General features: G+C 45.5%; 1 protein-coding gene across 1 annotated transcript; it reads right to left on the bottom strand.

Moving 5' to 3' along the window:
* Nucleotides 1-3,534: 3,534 nt before the first annotated feature.
* Nucleotides 3,535-9,209, bottom strand: podxl (podocalyxin-like; the record flags this gene model as incomplete). Its single annotated transcript, XM_079236027.1, has 7 exons — nt 3,535-3,729; nt 5,310-5,429; nt 5,504-5,547; nt 5,642-5,774; nt 7,249-7,272; nt 7,952-8,370; nt 9,116-9,209. The coding sequence occupies 7 exons, from the start codon at nt 9,207-9,209 to the stop codon at nt 3,535-3,537; spliced, it is 1,029 nt and encodes a 342-aa protein (XP_079092153.1).
* Nucleotides 9,210-20,637: the final 11,428 nt, after the last annotated feature.

Here is a 20,637-nt window from a genome sequence, read left to right as displayed (position 1 = left end):
CTCAACCTGTACATAATGTTTGTGATCGGTGCGACCCGACTAAGAGCCTGAAGAACGTTAAAGACAAAAGGACATCATCAGCAATAAAGCTGAGCTGGGTCAAGACACATTCATGTGAAACACTACTTTGACTGGAGCGTAATTCATTGTTAATTAAGACTTTATTGGACGGTGATTCACCTTTGTATGCTCTTATTTTGAAGGGATAGGAGTGAACCGGTGCTGTGTAGGTTAAAGGCCACATCGCTAACCGTTCTGTACTGTGAAACTAAAGTGAGGCTATGTACCGTGGGACGAGTCGGTGAATGATGTCACACAGTGACGCTAACATTAGCCATTAGCTCCCGGTCATACCAGACCGACCAAGACTGGATTCTGGTGACGTTTAACTTGTAAGAGGGCAGGATGTATTCCATTAAAGGGACCGTTCACCCCCAAAATCACAAATGCATTGAGCACTACAGGTAAGTAGAACATGTACCGGCCCTTTAAGTGTGGGTCTTGCCTTGTTTCAGTTTATTTCGGTGTGCTGTGAAAACCTCAGTGAACATCCAGGGAAATGGGCGGCAGCAATCCGGGCGGAATAGCTTGGACATTTGCTCGCTTGCCGAGAAGATCGACGCCGCTCTCGTGCGCGTACGCTAAATGTGAGGCTATCTTAGCTTAGCATAAAGACTGGCCTCTGTCCAACGGCGAGCTGTTTCCAGTCTGGATGTTTTTATATTTAACGCACGGACACGAGAGAGGCGTCGACCTTCTCATCTGATCCTCAGTAAGAATGTTATCTCAACTATTTATTGACGGGAACAGAAGCAACCCACCAATCTGTGGTTTGGCCCTTTAAGTCCGACAACACAAACATTCCTAAATTCCCCGCAGGAGGAAAGTGGAACCCCGGTCCCGTTCACCGCGATGGAGACGCCGCTCGAGTAGCACGCCCCGATATCTGGTTGTTTTTGTGCGCGAGCGTTTTGATGCAGGCGGAGGACGATGGCTTTGAAGCGTCTGTTCACGCAAACGGACTGACGTAAAGAAATAAAAGCGATGCGAGGGATTCATTATTTATATTTTTGACAGCATCATGCTAGCCGTAGCATTTATTTTCATGTTGTGCCAGAAGAAAACTGTTTAAAAAGACTAATTAAAGCACCTTTTGTAAAAAAAGATTTATATATATGAAAAAAAAATACAAAAAGTGTATAAAAACACAATGCCAAATACTTCTTTTATTTCTTTTGTGTGCTATTTTAGAGTACATGTCGTCCACACAACAATGTTGATGGACGGATGGTATTCTCTCTTTTTCCATCGTCCCTCTCTTCACCCCTGGGTGACCTCTTCACCCCTGGGTGACCTCTGATCAGAGCACTACTGTGGGTACAGTGAATGTGTAGAAAGCCCTGTAGTATTGCATTGTATGTAATGTATATAATGAATAAAGATTGTATTTTGTTCAGGTTTTCTTAACTCGTGTCTCCGTAGTTTCTGTCCTCGTGGTATCAGGGGTATCGAAGAAAAACGTCAGGACCAAAGTGGAAAAAAAACACTGCCTTTTTATTTTCATATCCGGACAGTAGAAAGAACAACATGACCGCCGAGGCGATCCACAATTTACAGCTTCCAGTGTGTCAGACACCTGTTGTTTGCCTTCAGCGGCAAACATCCATAAATACATAGAAAATACTGGTAACGTACTTTGGTGAAAACATCACAGCTATAATGAAAGTGAAACTATAGACACACAAACAACAACAACAAAAAGCAATCAAAAGGATGATTGGAGTGCCCAAGGTGATGGATTCACTTGTGTATAAGTACATATATATATTAACTTCTTAATGGTTTAAAAGGAAGGATATTATTCAAACTGAGCAGGTTCTGCTGTGAGGGTTTTAATATCAAGTCAGAAGGTTTTAAATGTCCCCAGACTCCTCCAGCAGTGTGGAAAGAAAACAACTATTTACAGTGTTGGCTTCAGGTGTTTTTTAATATGTTTTATCCATAAACCAGGATCAGTCCAGTTTTATTCCTATTAGCAATATTTGACTGATAGTGGACTTTATTCAGTGATGATTATTTGCCGTTAAAATCATGTACGTGTCCTGGTCCTTAAAAATCTCAACCTGTTTGACTGACTGGGAAATATTTATGATAATTGGCTTATGAAAATAAATTTCAATCATTTTGCAACATGAGAATTTTCTTTCGCTCAGAGCAATGAAACATTCCAAGTTGCTGTGAAGACTTTGTCGTTAGGCGACATGTGACCACTAACAGGATACTTATGTTATGAAACAGCTGACGTTTTATTGCTCATGAATTTTTAGAACTAATGAAAATATTGTTGAAAAACTACCAAAAAAAGCCTAATATATAATAAACAGGATATACGGGCGTTATGTTGACTAATAATGTGATTTTATTTTGAATGAAAGAAGATGAAGCTTATTAAAAAAACTGTGAACTGTGGATTTTTCTTTAAAAAATACTGAGCGATATCCTCCAGGTATGGAGAGCCAGAGCGGACAAAAGGCTTCATCTAGCGCTCTGAATGGTGAAATATTCCATAACGCTAACACTGGGATCTGCGCTGGCATAAATATCCCACAATGCAACGCGGTAACGTCGACAGCGTTCACAGACGACGATGGCGGACGGCTCCGTATTGTCAATGGCGCTTCGATTGAAGTGTAACTATAACTAGGCGTGATATATATATATATATATATATATATATATATATTTATTTAAACAAAATAAACAGTTCAGACTTTCTGATTCTCACAAATCATCGTTTGGTTACATGAGTTTTGCACGAGTTACCATGGTTACACTCCAATTCCATTAGGAAAGCCGGAACTTTCCCCCTCTCGCGTGAAAACGTGTCGTATGGAGAGAACGCGAAGCACCAAATGTACTTGGTCTGTCCCCTCGGGCCTCAACACCATGTGGACGGAAAGCCTTCATTCGTCTCTTCCTGCTCTTTAAAGACGCTTTCTTCCTTCATGAACGGCTCACCGGCGCCGCCTTTACACCCGACACGCTCTGGAGCCCCGAGGTCACCGCAAGGTCACCGCAAGGTCACCTACGTCTAACTTAGTAACTCTAGAACTGCCTCTTTCCCTTTAAAGCTTTATTTACAGCTTGAAGAAACCAACTGGTGTTCTGTGAATGAAAAGGCAACATTCTCTCTGGGGGTTTGGAGCACTTTGAGTTTCCAGAATGACTCGAGTTGTGTGAAGTCACTTCTTTCTATAGAAACAGCGTACAGGCACATCAGTGAAGGCCTCGGTGGATTCTTTTCAAGGCCACCTTGAACTATTTGATCGGTACTTCACCCGCAAAGGGTTTGATATTTTTAATCCTCCCAAACTAAAGTAGAAGAACAACAGACGGACAGACGTTGGACGGGAAGTATGTGTTTGAGACAAAAGTCTTGTCTGGCTACGGGGACGACAACCTCCAGGGTCAAGAGTGTGGATGCTTTTGTTTGTTTTGGCGTCTCCTCTTCCTCCTCCTCCTCTTCCTCCTCCTCTACAGGTGCGTGTCCTCCTCGTCCGCGATGCACTCCTTCAGCAGGTTGTCGATGGGGACGATCCAGCTGTCGTTGAACTCTCCGTTCAGCGCCGTCTTCTTCTCCTGCATCTCCGGCTGCACCTCCATCACCTCCAGCGTGGGGTTGTCGTGGTAACCGTTCTCCACCGTGTGCAGCTCCTCCGTCAGGTGCTGCTGCGGGGGTCAAAGGGTCAAGGCTGAGGAAAGCTGCAAACGGACTTGAGACTTGAAATCGGTCCAGGATGAAGCCAGAGCGCTACAAGGAAGTACGTCCACTACAAGGACTTGTTTTCACACCGAGAGGCTCAGATGGTGGAAATCAAACCGTTCTCTTTATCTTTGACTTCATCCGGTCTGGTCTCGCTCGAGGAGACGTCTCGCTCGGAAATACAATGAGAGGCGAGAAGACAACTGTGGAAACGGGTGTGAGAGTTTGAGAGAAGATGCTGCTGCTGTCAGTCAGTGGTTTTTCAACGTCATGCTCTGCATCGTGGATGCGAGACTTCTCATTGGGCGAGACACAATGACAAAGGTATTCAGCCATGATAACTCTGACAGTAGCAGCACTCCTCTCTCAAACTCTCACACCGTGGTCCACAAGTCGCCTCTCACCGGATCCCCGAACGAGACTTCTCCTCGAGCGAGACGTTGAATGAAAGGTGAAGAAAAATGTTTTATTTCTCCGTAGGTTTCTTTCTATAATGTCGTCAGACACTAATAAAAATCTGAGCCTGTCAACGGAAAAAACAAGCACTTTTAGTGGGTGGACTTACATTGAGGGCGAGGAATGACAGTGCAGCCGGTACGGCGGCTTTCTCACAAAAAATCATTCTCACAAAAACATGAAAAAATTGTTTCTTTAAGTTACTTAACACGTTTTACAGCTAAATATTGTATGTATTTTCATTAGTGATGGTGAGATGAAGCTTCCTGAAGCATTGAAGCTTTCCCTCCAATTGGTTCGCTCATGGCCCGAAGCTTCATGGAGCTTCATTTGCTCTACTGCGCCACCAAGTGGTCAATACATGTAAAACAGGCAGTGATCATAACGACACCATGGCTTTGGTGTGTGAAGCTTTAAATGGAATAAATTATGTTTGTGACGCCAATACATCAATTATTAACTTATTAATATTGTGTCTATCTTTATGATATATTAGCAGGGTCAAAATCAAAACTCGAAACAAATTGGGAGAGGGTTGTGATGTGACTGTGGGTCAGGGGTTAGAATATCCGACTTTCAGTCAGAGGATCGGTGTTTCGAGCCTCGGCTCCGTTAGTCCATGTTGATGTGTCCAATTGAGTAAAAATAAGAACTTTTCCACAGTGCTGGGCTTTTTGAGACTATTTTGCCTGCTTTATAAAAAACCCTTTCACAGGCACACATGAAGCTGGGTACAGAGAGGAAGGGGGAAATCCATTGAGTTTCTCTGCCCCTTATATTTCAAATCGCACGGCAAACCCACGAACCATGTTCTGAATCAGTCACGTGGTCCGACCGGCTCAGAGGCTTCCAACGTCACCGCATACGTCATCGACACAAGCCTCAATACGCGCTTCACCAAAATCTACCTGATTACTCGACACGAGCATCGAAGCCTCGACACGAAAGGACTCATCACTAATTTTCATGCATAAATCTGCTCATCAATGGTGGTTTGCAGAGTTCTGCCGACAGTAAACAGGTCATGCGGGGACCAGCCACTGGGAGGCCCACCATCTGACGTGCTGTGGCGAGGAGGCGCCGCCCCTACCTGGTTATCGCTGTAGGGCTTGCGGTGGTGGGAGGCGCACACGGCCAGGATGACGATCATGATGAGCAGAGCGCCGCAGGACGCCAGGATGGCGATCAGGGTTTTGTTGTCTGTCGGTTTCTTTTAGCAGAGAATAGAATCAGAGAACGAATGCGTCTCCATTTGCTGACGATGCGGCCGTGTGCGAAGCTTACCTTGGTGATGTCTTCATAGTACATGGTCGCCAGGCCGGGTTTCACTGTGAGACACGTTCAGGGGTGATTGTTAGCAGATGGATCATTCTAATTTAACCTGACAAGTGTGACTTTTCCAAAAGGAGGACGGTGCCTCACCTTTGCCGTTTATCGCCACACAGTCGAAGTGTGTTTTCCCGTTGAGGCGGTGCCATGTCAGGGTGCAGTTCCCGTCTTGGAAATTGACCATCAGCTGCTTGCACACCTCCGCCAGATCTTTCTCCTCTTCTTTCTGAAGGGAAACAAGGACACACATGTCATCGTCCCTGCAAATGAATCCATCACATCTTTGTGATGGATTCATGTGAACGACTGCAAGCGTCGACCACGCGGTCACCGTGACGACGGGAAGGTCAAAAGAGACAGATGATGTCATATCTTCCTCTCCTGTGATGGGTGGAGTGTTTCTGGTGTGTGCTGTGGAGGCCGCCGGAGAGAGAGGGGGAGTATATGAAAGAGGTGTGGGAACAAAGGAAACTAGTGAAAGGCAGGAAGGGTTCCCACTAAAGACACTTTTTCCACCCAGTGAATGGAATCCTTTTTTTTTATAGCGAGCTTCACTGTTTCCTGTTGCTGGATCCAGACTGAGTGGTGGGAAGTGTTCTTGTTGGTTTATTCACACTTGTCCTTTTTGAAGAGACAGCTCTTTGACTTTATTATACTTTCATATCACTGACTAGTTCACTGTAAATATTTACCTGGGAGATAATCGAAAGGACATTTTACTTTTTTTTTTTTTTTTTACCTTGGGTCTTATTTTTGCAGCTTTTCATTCTGATCAGTTAACGTAACATTTTACCAGGGGTGGAAGTAACAAGTTACATTCACTCTCCTTGCTGGATCAAAGAAGTTTTTTTCTGTATACAAGTATTGCACTTCACTACTTTTCGAGCCGCATCCGTTACAGAAGAAGAACAAAAGTCACATTTAAAGATCCTGATGAAGTGTGTGTGAAAGGAGCAGAAGACGGGAGACGAGTCAGCAGAAGAAGTTGCTGTTGTTCTAAATGTGGAAGAGTACCGGCCGAGCATCAGGGGGCGTGGAAAATAAAGAAGCATCGTGTTCTTGTGGGGTTATGGCATTATTGTACTTACATAAAAATAAAGGTAATCTAGATTTAATGCAGTGACCCAAATCGAACACACCAGCCTCACCAACAGGTGCATGCTGGGTCTGGCTAACGTGCTAAATGCTAAAATGCTAACGGTGGATACTCAGGCAGGTTATCTGGCTTAATAACGCTTGTTGCACCGCTGATGTTTTGTCAACTGAAAATCATTTAGTTTAATTGTCTCAGGTTCTTTCTAGTGAGGTTTCCTTGAGGACGGTGGTTGCATATTTAGATTTAATAATCGGTGCTACACTGCAGAGGGCTGGAAATGGATTTCTGAAGCCGTATGGCATGAACATGCATCACGACTCTACTTGCAACGGATGTAAAAGCTGTCGCACTAAAAAGGACACGATGGCACAATATAAGAAAATAAAACATGACTTGTTGTTCTTTTTCGCAGGATGTTGCACAATGATTCTCTAACTTTGGGGAGTAAACGTCAGAGGAAAGGTATTATGTGGAAAGGGTGTGTCTCTTGTTCAGGACAATAGCAGCGGCTGTTTATTGTCACATGTTGTTTGGGTGAAGGGAAACAGTCCGATGCCTGAAACTGATTTAAAGACACAAAACTCAAAATAAAGCAAAGTCTTACCTCGTGCCCTTTGTTTAGAGAGTACTGCAAGAAAATCACAAAAAACAGTTCGTCAGTCAAAATCCTTTCTAATATATGTTGATGTAAAGTGAAGCGACCAATCTGTCCCTATTTTTATTTTTTTTATTTGCACAATTCAAACGGTAAAATAAAAAAAATAACAAACGTAACAGAGAGAAATGAATATCAGTGCAGGAAGAGGCAAACAGCCAACTGGGCTTATTTGAAGCCTCCATCTATATAATATTAACATTTTGCAAAATTACCAACATAAAATTAATTATGAATAAGACAACGAAAGAAAGAAAAGAAAAAATAATAATGTAATTTCAATGCTTCAACGGATCATAAAACTCACGTTTCGGATCGGATCAGCACAAAAGAAAAGCGAACATAACTTCAGAGATCTCGATCACGATCATTGATGATCCATATTGTTGTTTGATTATAGCAGCTGGTCTACAGACTATTATATTTCAAGTCTGTAAACCATCAAAAATTCTAAATGTTATAGCAATTAAAAAAAAAATTCATAAAAACATACAATTCAAATGATAAGGAAATACAAATATGTATTTTATTAAAATCCTGTCATTAGTAGTTTTAACGATGTATTACGAGCTGCTTAGAGGGATTATAAACCGCTCTACTTCATCTGTAATATTTATTGATGTTGTAAAAGAAGGATCACCGTGTGTCTTACCAAAAACGTCTTTAGCTGAGCTCCTGTGCTGCTGGTGCTGCTACTAGTGCTGCTACTGGTGCTACTGGTGCTGCTACTGGTGCTGCTACTGGTGCTGCTACTGGTGCTGCTACTGGTGCTGCTGGTGATTCTGCTGCTGGTGATTGTGGTTGTTGTGGCGATGGGGGTTTGCAGAGGCATGGCTCCAGCTATTGTGACCAAAGGTGGTGCCTTGGTCGGGGTGGAGGCGGTGCTGGTGGTCCCCATGTTTCCAGTGGTCCCAGTGTTCCCAGTGGTCCCCATGTTCCCAGTGGTCCCTGTGTTCCCAGTGGTCCCCATGTTCCCAGTGGTCCCAGTGTTCCCCGTGTTCCCAGCTGGCTGTGTGGTCCTGGACGCTGTCCCCCCGGGGCCTGCAGCCGCCACAGTTGTTTTCTCAGCGCCTGCAACCAGAAACAATGCGACAACAGTAAACCCATGGTCCCCTGTAGTGATGCACGGAGGTTCATCACCGGGTCAAGACCGACACGTCCCAAGCCCTAAACAAGTTGTGAGGTGACCTTCGTCAAATGTGAAGCCATTTCCCTCTCCGTCTGTAATTTTCCGCACCTTTTGCCTACTTGTTGACGAATAGTTTTTGCAGGTGAACTGAATTTTCTCTGTAATCATTTTCTTTCTCACTATTTCTCACGTTAGCGCTTCTTTCCTGCAACTCGGTCGGATGCTGCAGGTGAGTGCCGTCACAGTCGGTGGATTCAGGAATAATTGGTCTTGGGGGAGAGTTTCAAGCATGTTCAAGTCAAAAGGCTCGAGTCCAGGGGAAGCCACAAGTCATTGGTGTGTTTAGTCGGCAAATGTAGGACTCCGGTCCGGCTTCAGTCCAAGTCGTGTGACTCTGGTGACGCCCGTCAGAGGGGATCACAGCTTAACACTCTTTTGTCAGCTCAGTGTAATTTTGAAAAAGCAGGCATGCACAACTACAATAATGATCTCAAATGATCTTTATCCGATGAAACCACCAGGTTAAATAAAGTTACTTGAAGAAACACTAAACTAATTTATATTTATAAAGTAAATCTGTGCAATTTACAAGACGTGATTCAAGTCTACGTTTTGGGGGACTTGAAATGAACGCTCGGTCATTCCCGTCATGCGGTGCGTTCTCAGGTTGGCCTGAGGGGAACTCACCTGCGTTGCTGGGCTTGGTGGCGATGGTGGTGTGAGCCCCGGCCGGTTGGCCCGGCGTGAGGCTGCCCGGCGAGATCTTTGGGATCACGGTCATCACGTTGCCGGGCAGCACGTTGCCGGGCAGCACGGTATGCGCTCCGGGCCCAGATGTTCTATCGGGTGCGGAGGCTTTCGATGTCAGCGGTGTGGCGGCATTGGGGGTTCTCGCTGCACCGCTGCTGTCAGCTGCTGTGGTTGGGACCACGGTCGTTGGTGGGATGGTGGTCGCGGCAGCAGCAGTGGCAGCAGCAGTAGCAGTGGTGGCAGCAGCAGCAGTGGTCGCGGCAGCAGCAGTGGTGGCAGCAGCAGCAGTGGTGGCAGCAGCAGTAGCAGTGGTGGCAGCAGCAGCAGTGGTGGCAGCAGCAGTAGCAGTGGTGGCAGCAGCAGCAGTGGTGGCAGCAGCAGTAGCAGTGGTGGCAGCAGCAGTGGTGGCAGCAGCAGTAGCAGTGGTGGCAGCAGCAGCAGTGGTGGCAGCAGCAGTAGTGGCAGCAGCAGTGGCAATTCTCGTAGTAGGGGGCGGCCCAGATGATGCAGCTGAAGGCCCAGTCACAGAAGTAGTCTGGCTGTCCGTGGTTGAACAGATGCTGAGAAATAGGAAGCCTGGGGAGTGAGCAACACATTAATGTTAGCTACAGGCTTTAGCACGCTGCTGAATGGGTAGCGAACAGACTAATCAGTGGGTGTGGTTTACTAAAACCTGCATTGACAGATGTTGTGGCCACTTGGGAACAGCACAACAAGCTAGCAAACACTACATTGACATACTATCCATTAAGTTGAATTTGAATGCCTCCAGCAGACATGGGAGCCTTGACATTTGTGTTTCTGTCCACCTGAAGAATGTCAATATTTATTCTTCTGTTTTGTTCTCCACCAACTCTGAGAAACACGTGTCTCTTTAGCTCCTAAATATCAATTGAATGTGTAAAAAAACACAGATTTTTGCAGCTTTAATTTATCATAATGGCCCTTCTTTAAAATAGTCAAGGTCAAAGCTGGCAGAGCCTTTTAAAGTCTGAGCTACGTCGACCTCTGCTCCTGGATTTCCTGCGTTTTTCTTTTCTACTAACAGCTGTACGCTTTGACCCCCGCGCTCCGTCTTCTTCTGTCCCTCTATTTATAGCGACCAGGACAGGATGCTGCACACAATAAACTTGGAAGCGCCACACCCGCGACCACGGCCCTGCTTGGAGGGCCCCGCGAACAATCCTCACCGGGCTCCACGGCCAGAAAACAATGGCCTCCCCCCTCCACGCCGCCTTCTGACCTCCACCCACCTCCAGTAAATCCACACACAGCCACCGGACCGTCAGCAGACATGTGTGGTGACACACAAGTTCACACGTAGACATTCTACATGACATCATGCAATCATTCTGTTTGTGACATGATGGAGCTTATTCATTGCAAATCACAGTCGATTTATAAACGTTAGATTCTTGACTGCCTGACATTATACACCATGTGGGAAAATATGCAACCGATGAGTAATACTACCTTCATTTAGTGTTTCCAACAGTCTCTGTCCCTTGTGACGTTCCTGCAGGCTACACGATCACAGCGTATGATAACGCAGCTCATGGACCGTGACGTGACGGCCTCCTCTCTCATAACAAAATGTGTCAACGTCTCCAGTTCTGTTTGTCACAGAGAGACGGGTCTGTTGATGGGACACGGCTGAAAGCTCCGGAACAGCTACTCAATGGACCTTTTCGTCAACTTGTATAGTTATATATAACTATATAATTAGTTGGTTTCTATAGTTAGGTCGAACGTTGACTCTCAAAATACTTTATATATAGATGTAGATCCTGCGGTGCGCTTCCCAAGTCAACGTGGCGTGTTGAGGTTACATTGGATGGAGACAGCGACAGGTATTACATTTTAAAGAGCAAGGCTATTATATGTTTTTTATTATTGTACACTAATCTCATGAAAAGACCGGAATCAACAATTCGCTAGTCTGTCTGAATCCTCCCAACGCGGACTGTGGCTCTTAGCTCCAAGCTCATTGGCTATTACTTAAATCTTTAAATAAACCTCACAAATATATGTATAGTTAAAAAAAAATTCAAAACCTTCTGAAACAAATCCTGAAATAGCTGCTCGCTGTATTTTTTAACAATCGTGACACAAACATAAAGAAATAGTGCATTTGTTGGGGACTCTGTTCAGCCCTTTCTAAACATTGTTCCTGATGATATTTCTTAAGATGGTAAGTCTGTTCATGGACATTAAGAAAAATAAAGTACATCTCTAAATTAATCTTCAAGTTTGCATGTTGAAAACCCGGCATCTTCTCCAACTCGTCACCATTTGAAGGCAGAGTTCTCCAGTCGACAAGAACGATCCCTTTAATCCCTCATAAATCTCACCGGACACAAAGCTTTTAATCTAGAGTTGAGTCAGACGGCTTTGTCGTGTAACGTAAACAAACGTTTTCCTCTCGCCCACAGGTCCCACGGTGTGTGAAGGCAGCGTGGGGTCGGTGTCGGGAGTTAGCGGATAAGGTCAAAAGGTCAAAGGGTCGTGGAGCCACCACTGAGTCTGAGGTCAGCGTGTTTTCCTCAAGGACGCAGCGCTGCAGATTGACTCACTGAGTTATCACAGTGACCAAATCTTCCTGCTAACACTTTATCTAACAGATCTGCTTTGTTTTGGAGAGACGTCTTCGCTGTCAGTTAGTCATCGTCTCATCCCCTCCTCTGTCTCTCATCTCGTCTCCCTCCCCCAGGTGCGGCCTCTTGTCTTGACCCCGCCGACCCCGAGCCGCCGCTGACGCGTCTGCTTCTTAGCGGGCGACAGCGACTGCTATCAGAGCCAAAGGGCTGTTTTTGCCTCGCCCCACTCATTCCTCACCACGCAGCCTCTGGAAACACACACACACACACACACACACACACACACACACACACACACATTGCCTCCCTCCCTCTTGTTGTCGTCTCAAGAGGTTTACTTTAGAGAATAACCGCTCTAATTAGGATTAGCTCAGTAGCAAAACGTCAACCTAAAGCTGCACTAGTCAGTATTTTTAAATGATCGTGTGGAATGTGAAAGCAGTCGCAGCAGAAAAGAAGAAAACAAGCTGGGATAGACCAATTTTGTACCAGATTAAGTTTGTTTTTGAGTTACGGCGAGTACAAACACACGACTTTCACCAGTCCGCTAAAACTGGTCACTGTTGACTAATTTTACTTTCCATCCATAACTTTGATAATGTAATAAATGTCCTTCTGTGATGTTTTGGCTAAACATAACTTTGTAGTGTTTTTGTGTTCTTTCAGTTCACAACGTTAACCACTGCGACCGATATCCGAGAGACGATACGTTTCTCTCAAAACAGAACTAAGAATACAGTTTAGTTGAATACAAACTTATTTTTCATAATTTTTAAAGTAATTTTTACGGGACCGTTTCATTTTTAATTTAGATAGCAACAGTAGCAATGACAGGAAACCAGGGGACATACACACTGTTGTGTTCACAGCTTGTTTCACTGCCCCAAAAATAATCTACTATCAATATCGGAATAATAAGCAAATATGAAAATTCTTTAAAAAAAAGGAATTATGTGGCTTTCCCCCCCAAAAGCATCATGTTATCTACTCAATATCTGAGCAGTGGTGGGTGCTAAGCTCCTTCTCTGCTGGCCTAAGGATCACAAAGTTATAGCTATTTTATAAGTTAAATGTTTTTCACAAATACATTACATGTATTATAATTATTTGTCTGCGCCCAGCTGTTAAACAGCTGATCACTGAAGGGGCAGGTAGAAAATCCACGGCCCGCCACTGTATCTGAGACATGAGAAAACCCCTTGGAGTGAACCTGAAAGGTGATGTCCTCCTCTTTGAGCTCATGTTCTGCTTTTAAAAATATAACAACGGAAATGAAAGTATCTGCATTCTAATGAAATCACAGAACTAAACTAAAAGCAGATACTTCAGAAGTTACTCTAAAAGTAAGCATAGCACTGCATATTACTCCCAGATAGAGTCCAAGAACAAGTCCTCTACTTTCTGTCCATGCTCTGTGAACGTCCTCTCCTGACCCCTGTGACCCCTGTGACCCCTGTGACCCCTGTGACCCCTGTGATCTCTGTGACCTCAGTCTGTGTGCGGCGCTCATCCCTGCAGAGCGGCTCTGTTGTGACGCTGTCTGTCTCTGGTGAGAGCCGTGTGAGGGTCAGACAGCGCAGGGTGTGAGAACCGACCTGCCTTCCTTTCCCTGGCTCTTCCTTCGGCTTCTTGGCTCACTTCAGTGACAGGAAACACTTGTTGATTATCTGTAGTGAGCGTCGGCTAAAGGGAATGCTGCTGGTCTCCTGCCAGGGCTTCTATTGTTCCCACTTTCATTTAGGAACATCATTAGTGCCTCAGGGTTGGTCTGCAGTATTTGACACAACAAATATCATAATAATAAGAAATAAGTCGCACTCTTTGTACAGTCGTCCACTTTATGGCCCAACTCAGCCTCCGTAGAGGCAGAGAGTCTAAAGGTTTCATCTGCGCCACCAGTGCTCCCATCATTCTGTCCCCAGGGACCAGAGGTCACAATTAATTAAGATAGAACTTTAATAATCCCGAAGGAAATTATTGTGCCAGAGATTGATCAAAATTACAATAGAATAATTATTAAAAAAACATTTGACAAGTAATTATTAAATGTATAAATAGCTTACTGACACCAGTGAAAAATAGAAAGAGTGAGATGATAATACTAGTGATAATGAAAAGTAATTAAAAAAATGATTGCAAAAATGTCAAAAAAAGTTACATTATATGGACGAAATATGATCACGACATCTGTAAAAAAACTAAACATTGTTCTTCTTTTAGGCGCTGGTTTACTTATGATATCATCACATGTGTGTTGTGAACATGATTTCAATAATTCATGTTTCAACACCATAATAATACACACATTACATTACATCCATCTGCACCAAAACATCTCCATAACACATCATAAAAAATACATGAGGTGGACAAAATAACAGGAACACCTGAACATCAGGAACACGACGGCAACATCTAGTGAGGGAGGATAATTATGGGATGTATCATGTTGTGAGGCGCCTAGTTTTAGTGGTACAGTGTTTGTGTTTGTGTGTGTCTGTCTGTGTGTGTGTCTCTATGCGTGTGTGTGTCTATGTGTGTCTTCCTTGAATAAGGAAAGTAGCACCTAGTAGCACTTTAATGTTTCTTACTGAAAGCACTTTGTAGTTTAACTGTATTGAAAATTGTACTTTCTTGATTCTTGTTGTTCTCAGTTTGTCCTCATGGTTGAATCACTTATTGTAAGTCACTTTGGATAAAAGCGTCAGCTAAAAGAAATGTAATGTAATGATGTAATGTGTGTCTGTGTGTGTCTGTGTGTGTATGCGTGTGTGTCTGTCTGTGTGTGTGTGTGTGTGTGTGTGTGCCATATCCCTCAAGCCCCCCTGACTGTAACCCTCGGGTTGGTGTGTGTCTGAGCGGCGGTCCCGCCAAACGGAGAAGAGTAAATAAATAAATGTAGCTGTCGCTCCAAAGCTCCGGCGGGACAAAGCGGCCCCGTTAGCTCGGTGACAGCCGACACAAAGGCCCTCCGGCCCCCACGTGCGGCCATGCAAAGAACGGGCCCCTCCCACCCGCACCCCACCCCGCCGGCTCCCTTTCAGGCTTTCGGCTGCCCCCCCATCCCCGTCCCTTTGAGAGGATTCTCTCTGTGGGACTGGGGGTGGGGGAGGAGGAGAGCGGAGGGCCGGGAGGGGTCCTCGCTCTACATTGTGAAGAGAGGGGCCCTAGCTCTACATTGTGAAGGGAGGGGTCCTCGCTCTACATTGTGAAGGGAGGGGTCCTTGCTCTACATTGTGAAGAGAGGGGCACTCGCTCTACATTGTGAAGAGAGGGGCCCTCGCTCTACATTGTGAAGGGAGGGGTCCTCGCTCTACATTGTGAAGAGAGGGGCACTCGCTCTACATTGTGAAGAGAGGGGCCCTCGCTCTACATTGTGAAGAGAGGGGTCCTCGCTCTACATTGTGAAGAGAGGGGTCCTCGCTCTACATTGTGAAGGGAGGGGCCCTCGCTCTACATTGTGAAGAGAGGGCCCTCGCTCTACATTGTGAAGGGAGGGGCACTCGCTCTACATTGTGAAGGGAGGGGTCCTCGCTCTACATTGTGAAGAGAGGAGCACTCGCTCTACATTGTGAAGAGAGGGGCACTCGCTCTACATTGTGAAGAGAGGGGCCCTTGCTCTACATTGTGAAGGGAGGGGTCCTTGCTCTACATTGTGAAGAGAGGGGCACTCGCTCTACATTGTGAAGAGAGGGGCCCTCGCTCTACATTGTGAAGGGAGGGGTCCTCGCTCTACATTGTGAAGAGAGGGGCACTCGCTCTACATTGTGAAGAGAGGGGCCCTCGCTCTACATTGTGAAGAGAGGGGCCCTCGCTCTACATTGTGAAGGGAGGGGCACTCGCTCTACATTGTGAAGGGAGGGGTCCTCGCTCTACATTGTGAAGGGAGGGGTCCTCGCTCTACATTGTGAAGAGAGGGGCACTCGCTCTACATTGTGAAGGGAGGGGTCCTCGCTCTACATTGTGAAGGGAGGGGCCCTCGCTCTACATTGTGAAGAGAGGGTTCCTCGCTCTACATTGTGAAGAGAGGGGTCCTCGCTCTACATTGTGAAGGGAGGGGCCCTCGCTCTACATTGTGAAGAGAGGGGTCCTCGCTCTACATTGTGAAGGGAGGGGCCCTCGCTCTACATTGTGAAGAGAGGGCCCTCGCTCTACATTGTGAAGGGAGGGGCACTCGCTCTACATTGTGAAGGGAGGGGTCCTCGCTCTACATTGTGAAGAGAGGGGCACTCGCTCTACATTGTGAAGAGAGGGGCACTCGCTCTACATTGTGAAGGAAGGGGTCCTCGCTCTACATTGTGAAGAGAGGGGCACTCGCTCTACATTGTGAAGAGAGGGGCCCTTGCTCTACATTGTGAAGGGAGGGGTCCTCGCTCTACATTGTGAAGAGAGGGGCACTCGCTCTACATTGTGAAGAGAGGGGCCCTCGCTCTACATTGTGAAGGGAGGGGTCCTCGCTCTACATTGTGAAGAGAGGGGCACTCGCTCTACATTGTGAAGAGAGGGGCCCTCGCTCTACATTGTGAAGAAAGGGGCCCTCGCTCTACATTGTGAAGAGAGGGGCCCTCGCTCTACATTGTGAAGGGAGGGGCCCTCGCTCTAGATTGTGAAGAAAGGGGCCCTCGCTCTACATTGTGAAGAGAGGGGTCCTCGCTCTACATTGTGAAGGGAGGGGCCCTCGCTCTAGATTGTGAAGAGAGGGGCCCTCGCTCTACATTGTGAAGAGAGGGGTCCTCGCTCTACATTGTGAAGGGAGGGGCCCTCGCTCTACATTGTGAAGAGAGGGGTCCTCGCTCTACATTGTGAAGAGAGGGGCCCTCGCTCTACATTGTGAAGGGAGGGGCCCTCGCTCTAGATTGTGAAGAAAGGGGCCCTCGCTCTACATTGTGAAGAGAGGGGTCCTCGCTCTACATTGTGAAGGGAGGGGCCCTCGCTCTAGATTGTGAAGAGAGGGGTCCTCGCTCTACATTGTGAAGGGAGGGGCCCTCGCTCTACATTGTGAAGGGAGGTGAGGAGCTGTGAATGTAGAAACACTCGGTAGGAATAAAAGAGATACGAGTGAAAGGCAGGAGAAACAGTTGGGGAGGGGGAGAAAGTGAAGAGGGGATTTTGAGACGCTGTAAATCTAATGGCCATATGGAAATGACTGACCACACACACACACACACACACACACACACACACACACACACACACACACACACACACACACGCACACACACACCCTTGCCCAGTATCCACAAACAACACACTCCCTGTCCTTGGAGACCAGACTGGTATGTGTGTTTATGTGAGCTGTGGGGTGAGCCGATGGTAAATGTTCAATGTTAGAGCTCTGTAACAACCCACACACACACACACACACACACACACACACACACACACACACACACACACACACACACACACACACACACACACTCTGAAACCACTGCAGCTGTGTATTAATGTTGATAGATGAACGATAGTCAATGATGATCTGTGTGACGTCTGTCAATAAATCAATAAATGGATTTATTGATCTGTCAGCTCATCAGTGAATACTCTGAGCATGTTCTAACTTTTACTCACACATCAAATGGAGACGTGATGATGTGGGGCTTTCACACCTCATCTCATTTACTTCTGTTGTCTGGTTGAAATGTTTAAAACCTGGAAATATTAAAATGTATTTGTGATTTGAGTAAAAAATGAGCTGGAAAACAATATAGGGAGGCTAAATAGACTACACTATGATTTATGCTGTATTTTGTTTGAGTGATCATTTTATTTGTGATGATTTCTCCATATTTATAGGCTTGTGTGTAATTTGTGTGATGTGTAATATTTTGTTTGTGTTGGAAAATGACACCGTTCATTTGAGATAAGGAAAGTTGAAAAGGTTGTGCTACGTTAGTTGGAGTCTCTCTCAAATATGCAGCGCAGCATAAGCAGCTTAGCTAAGCAGAGATCTAAAACATGCTACCCTTCTGATCTTAAGAAAGATTTTTTAGAGATTGCTACTTTGCTATTTTTCTACTCTAATCTATGCTACTTATCTTAAATATGTGTAGTCTACTACTAAGCTAAGTGAACATTAAGCTAAGCTATGAAGCTACGTTGTTATAAATAACAACCAGTATTGTTAGCGAGCTATAGCTAAATATGACTGTTGCAGATTCTCTTTTCCATTGTTGTAATATGTAAAGGCAATACAATACAACTAACATTGTAATGAAATGAAAACATATAGAACATATTGTTTGTAACGAATATAAAATAGCCTTGTTGTGTGAGATAAAGTAGTCCAGTGACAGTTGAGGTGTGTTTTACACTGAAGATAAGGCTCCTATAAATGACACAGGAAATTATTTAAAAAAAAACAAGTATAAGAGATTTGTCTTGTGGGGATTTAACAAAAACATGTTTGAGAAAGCCACACCAACGTTATCTTTCACCCACATATGCATCCAGCGGTCCAAGGGTCAACTCCCCAAAGCAACACGACTATCTGCACGGCCAGAGACCACGAAGATGAAAGGTATGCACAGAAAACACGTCTGCTTTCTGTTCTCTGGTGAACCTTTAGCAGAGGCTCAGTGTGTAGGCATGTTTCATTTCACTCACTCACACACACTTTGCTCAGCGCTAATGGAGCAGCAGACGTTTTCTGTTTTCCTAAACCCTGAGACGTGAGGGGAGTTCACACAAAGTGATGAGGCAGATGAAAAAGAGTGCTGAGAAAGGACGGAGCAACAGATGAAGGGAGGAGAGGAATAAGGAGGCTCAGGACGACGGAGAGGAGGAGGAGGAGGGCGAGCGAAGGTCCACGACGGTACCAGCCGCGGGCCTGATTAATGGACACCTGGGTGTGCAGCACGGCATGCTGGGTAGGAGGGAGGGAGTGCGAGGTTACGGTCGAGGTGAAGGCGAGCGGCTCTTTATCTCTGGCGTCAGACAGTGATGAAACGCTCAGCTTCTCTGAGAGCAGAGGTTCCTCCCTGAAGGAAACTTCCACATGCCAGCCATGCCTGGCCCTTCAAAACAAGAGCCTGCCTCTCTATTCTGGACGGCTCCAAAAAAACTAAACCAGGCAGCCGGCCCATCAGGAGTCCTGGAGGGAGGTCAGGAATGTGAGCTGCATTTCCTCGGTTTGAACTGTAGACCCAAACAATAACCGACTGGAGGAGAATAACTCTGCAGGTGTTAGTCTTTGCAACGTTTTCTTTCTTTATGGCATCAATTCTCCTATAAATCAAAAAGAGTCGTGCCAACTTCACATCCGTCTTATTGCCAACCATTTCCCAAAACAAACCAGGATTTATATTTATGAGTGAACATTTCCCTTGAGATAGCTTATCCATTTCACTAAACACTGCATTTGTCAAAGTTGTGTTTTTTCTTGCGAGCAGGGACTGTTTTAATGGGGCGTTCAAGGACGTGCGGCCATCAAGCATTTGATAGTTATCTGTAGACAAACATTAGGCATGGTCAATGATAGGAAAAAAGAAGATAAACATTGCCAAATTACATCTGAACTACATTTAACATTTAAACTGCATCCGCTGAGAGAAAGCACTGTGAGATGAAAGCTCCAGGAAGAGCTAGTAAGTGGTCCTTTTTTTTGTCATACAAAAAGCTGACAGATATCATTAAAAGATGTGTGAGGTTGGTCTTTTCTTATGTGAACTTTCAGATATCGGAGGGACCTTGAACGCACCAGCCTGACTAAATGTTCCCTTTAGTGGCATTTGTCATGTGAGACACGAATACAGTAAGACACGCCTCCGTCATGTAATCTTTTTTCAAATCTTTTGAACTTTTAACCCAAACTTAAATGCTGGATATTAGTAAACTCGTCATTTAATTACAACTGAGCTCATGGTTATAAATGACTCGTCACATTTAAGTGGCTCTGACTTAAAAAAAATGATGTGAAAGAACACTTAAAAAAAAGAGTCACACCTAAAGATCCAAAACAGTTTCTACCCGCTCAGGCTGGTGAACACACACACTCTCACACACACACACACACACACACGCACACACACACACACACACACACACACACACACACACACACACACACACACACACACTCTGAAACACATTTTTGTGCAATACTATTACTATATTTTGTGCCTTATTTTTTATTTATCTTTTACCTTTTTATTGTAATTTCTGTGTGTTAGGAGGACCCCGCAAAATAAGCTTTTCATTGTACAGAGTGACTGTTATCTGTGCATATGACATAAACAATATCTCTTGAAATACCGGGACTCGTTTAGTTTTGTTGAAGCAACAGATGATTTATATGCGTAACTCATAATCCTTAATTAAACCAAATAATGTCTCTGCACATTGTTTTTCATGTCATGAAATGAAACCAACGGCTGCCTGGCACAGGGAGAGAAATGCTCTGGAAATATTTAATTCCCCCACTTCTCTCCTGCATGTTTTCCCAGCATGCAGCTGGATGGAAACCCTTCCCTGTGGCTGAGGGAGACGCGGGTTCAAGACCGTCTCCGGACCCCACGCCCTCCTTGGGAACTGGGATGTTTATCACCCCCCTCTATTGTTCTCCGCTCTCTCCCGTGTTCGCCAACCAGCCAGACACCAGAGCGTCCACACGGGCCGCTCTCCGCGGGCAGCCGGCGTGCTGACGGGCCAGAACCCCGGCTGCCTGTTATCTTGTAGGAAACGGACAAGTCGTGAAGCAGAGACGGTCCGCGTGGGGGAGGAGGAAGTCCTGCAGAGGAAAGATAACTGAGGATCGGTTTTCATCACCGTGACAACCAACCCGAAACTTCAGGAAGTAACTGCGCCCAGCCAAGATGGAGTCCTGCTCATATAGGGGCCTGTCTGAGAGCTGGACACGGGACA

This window comes from Taurulus bubalis (assembly GCF_910589615.1).
Source record: "Taurulus bubalis genome assembly, chromosome: 20".
Classification (NCBI taxonomy): Eukaryota; Metazoa; Chordata; class Actinopteri; order Perciformes; family Cottidae; genus Taurulus; species Taurulus bubalis.
This window is presented reverse-complemented; position numbering and strand designations above follow the sequence as displayed.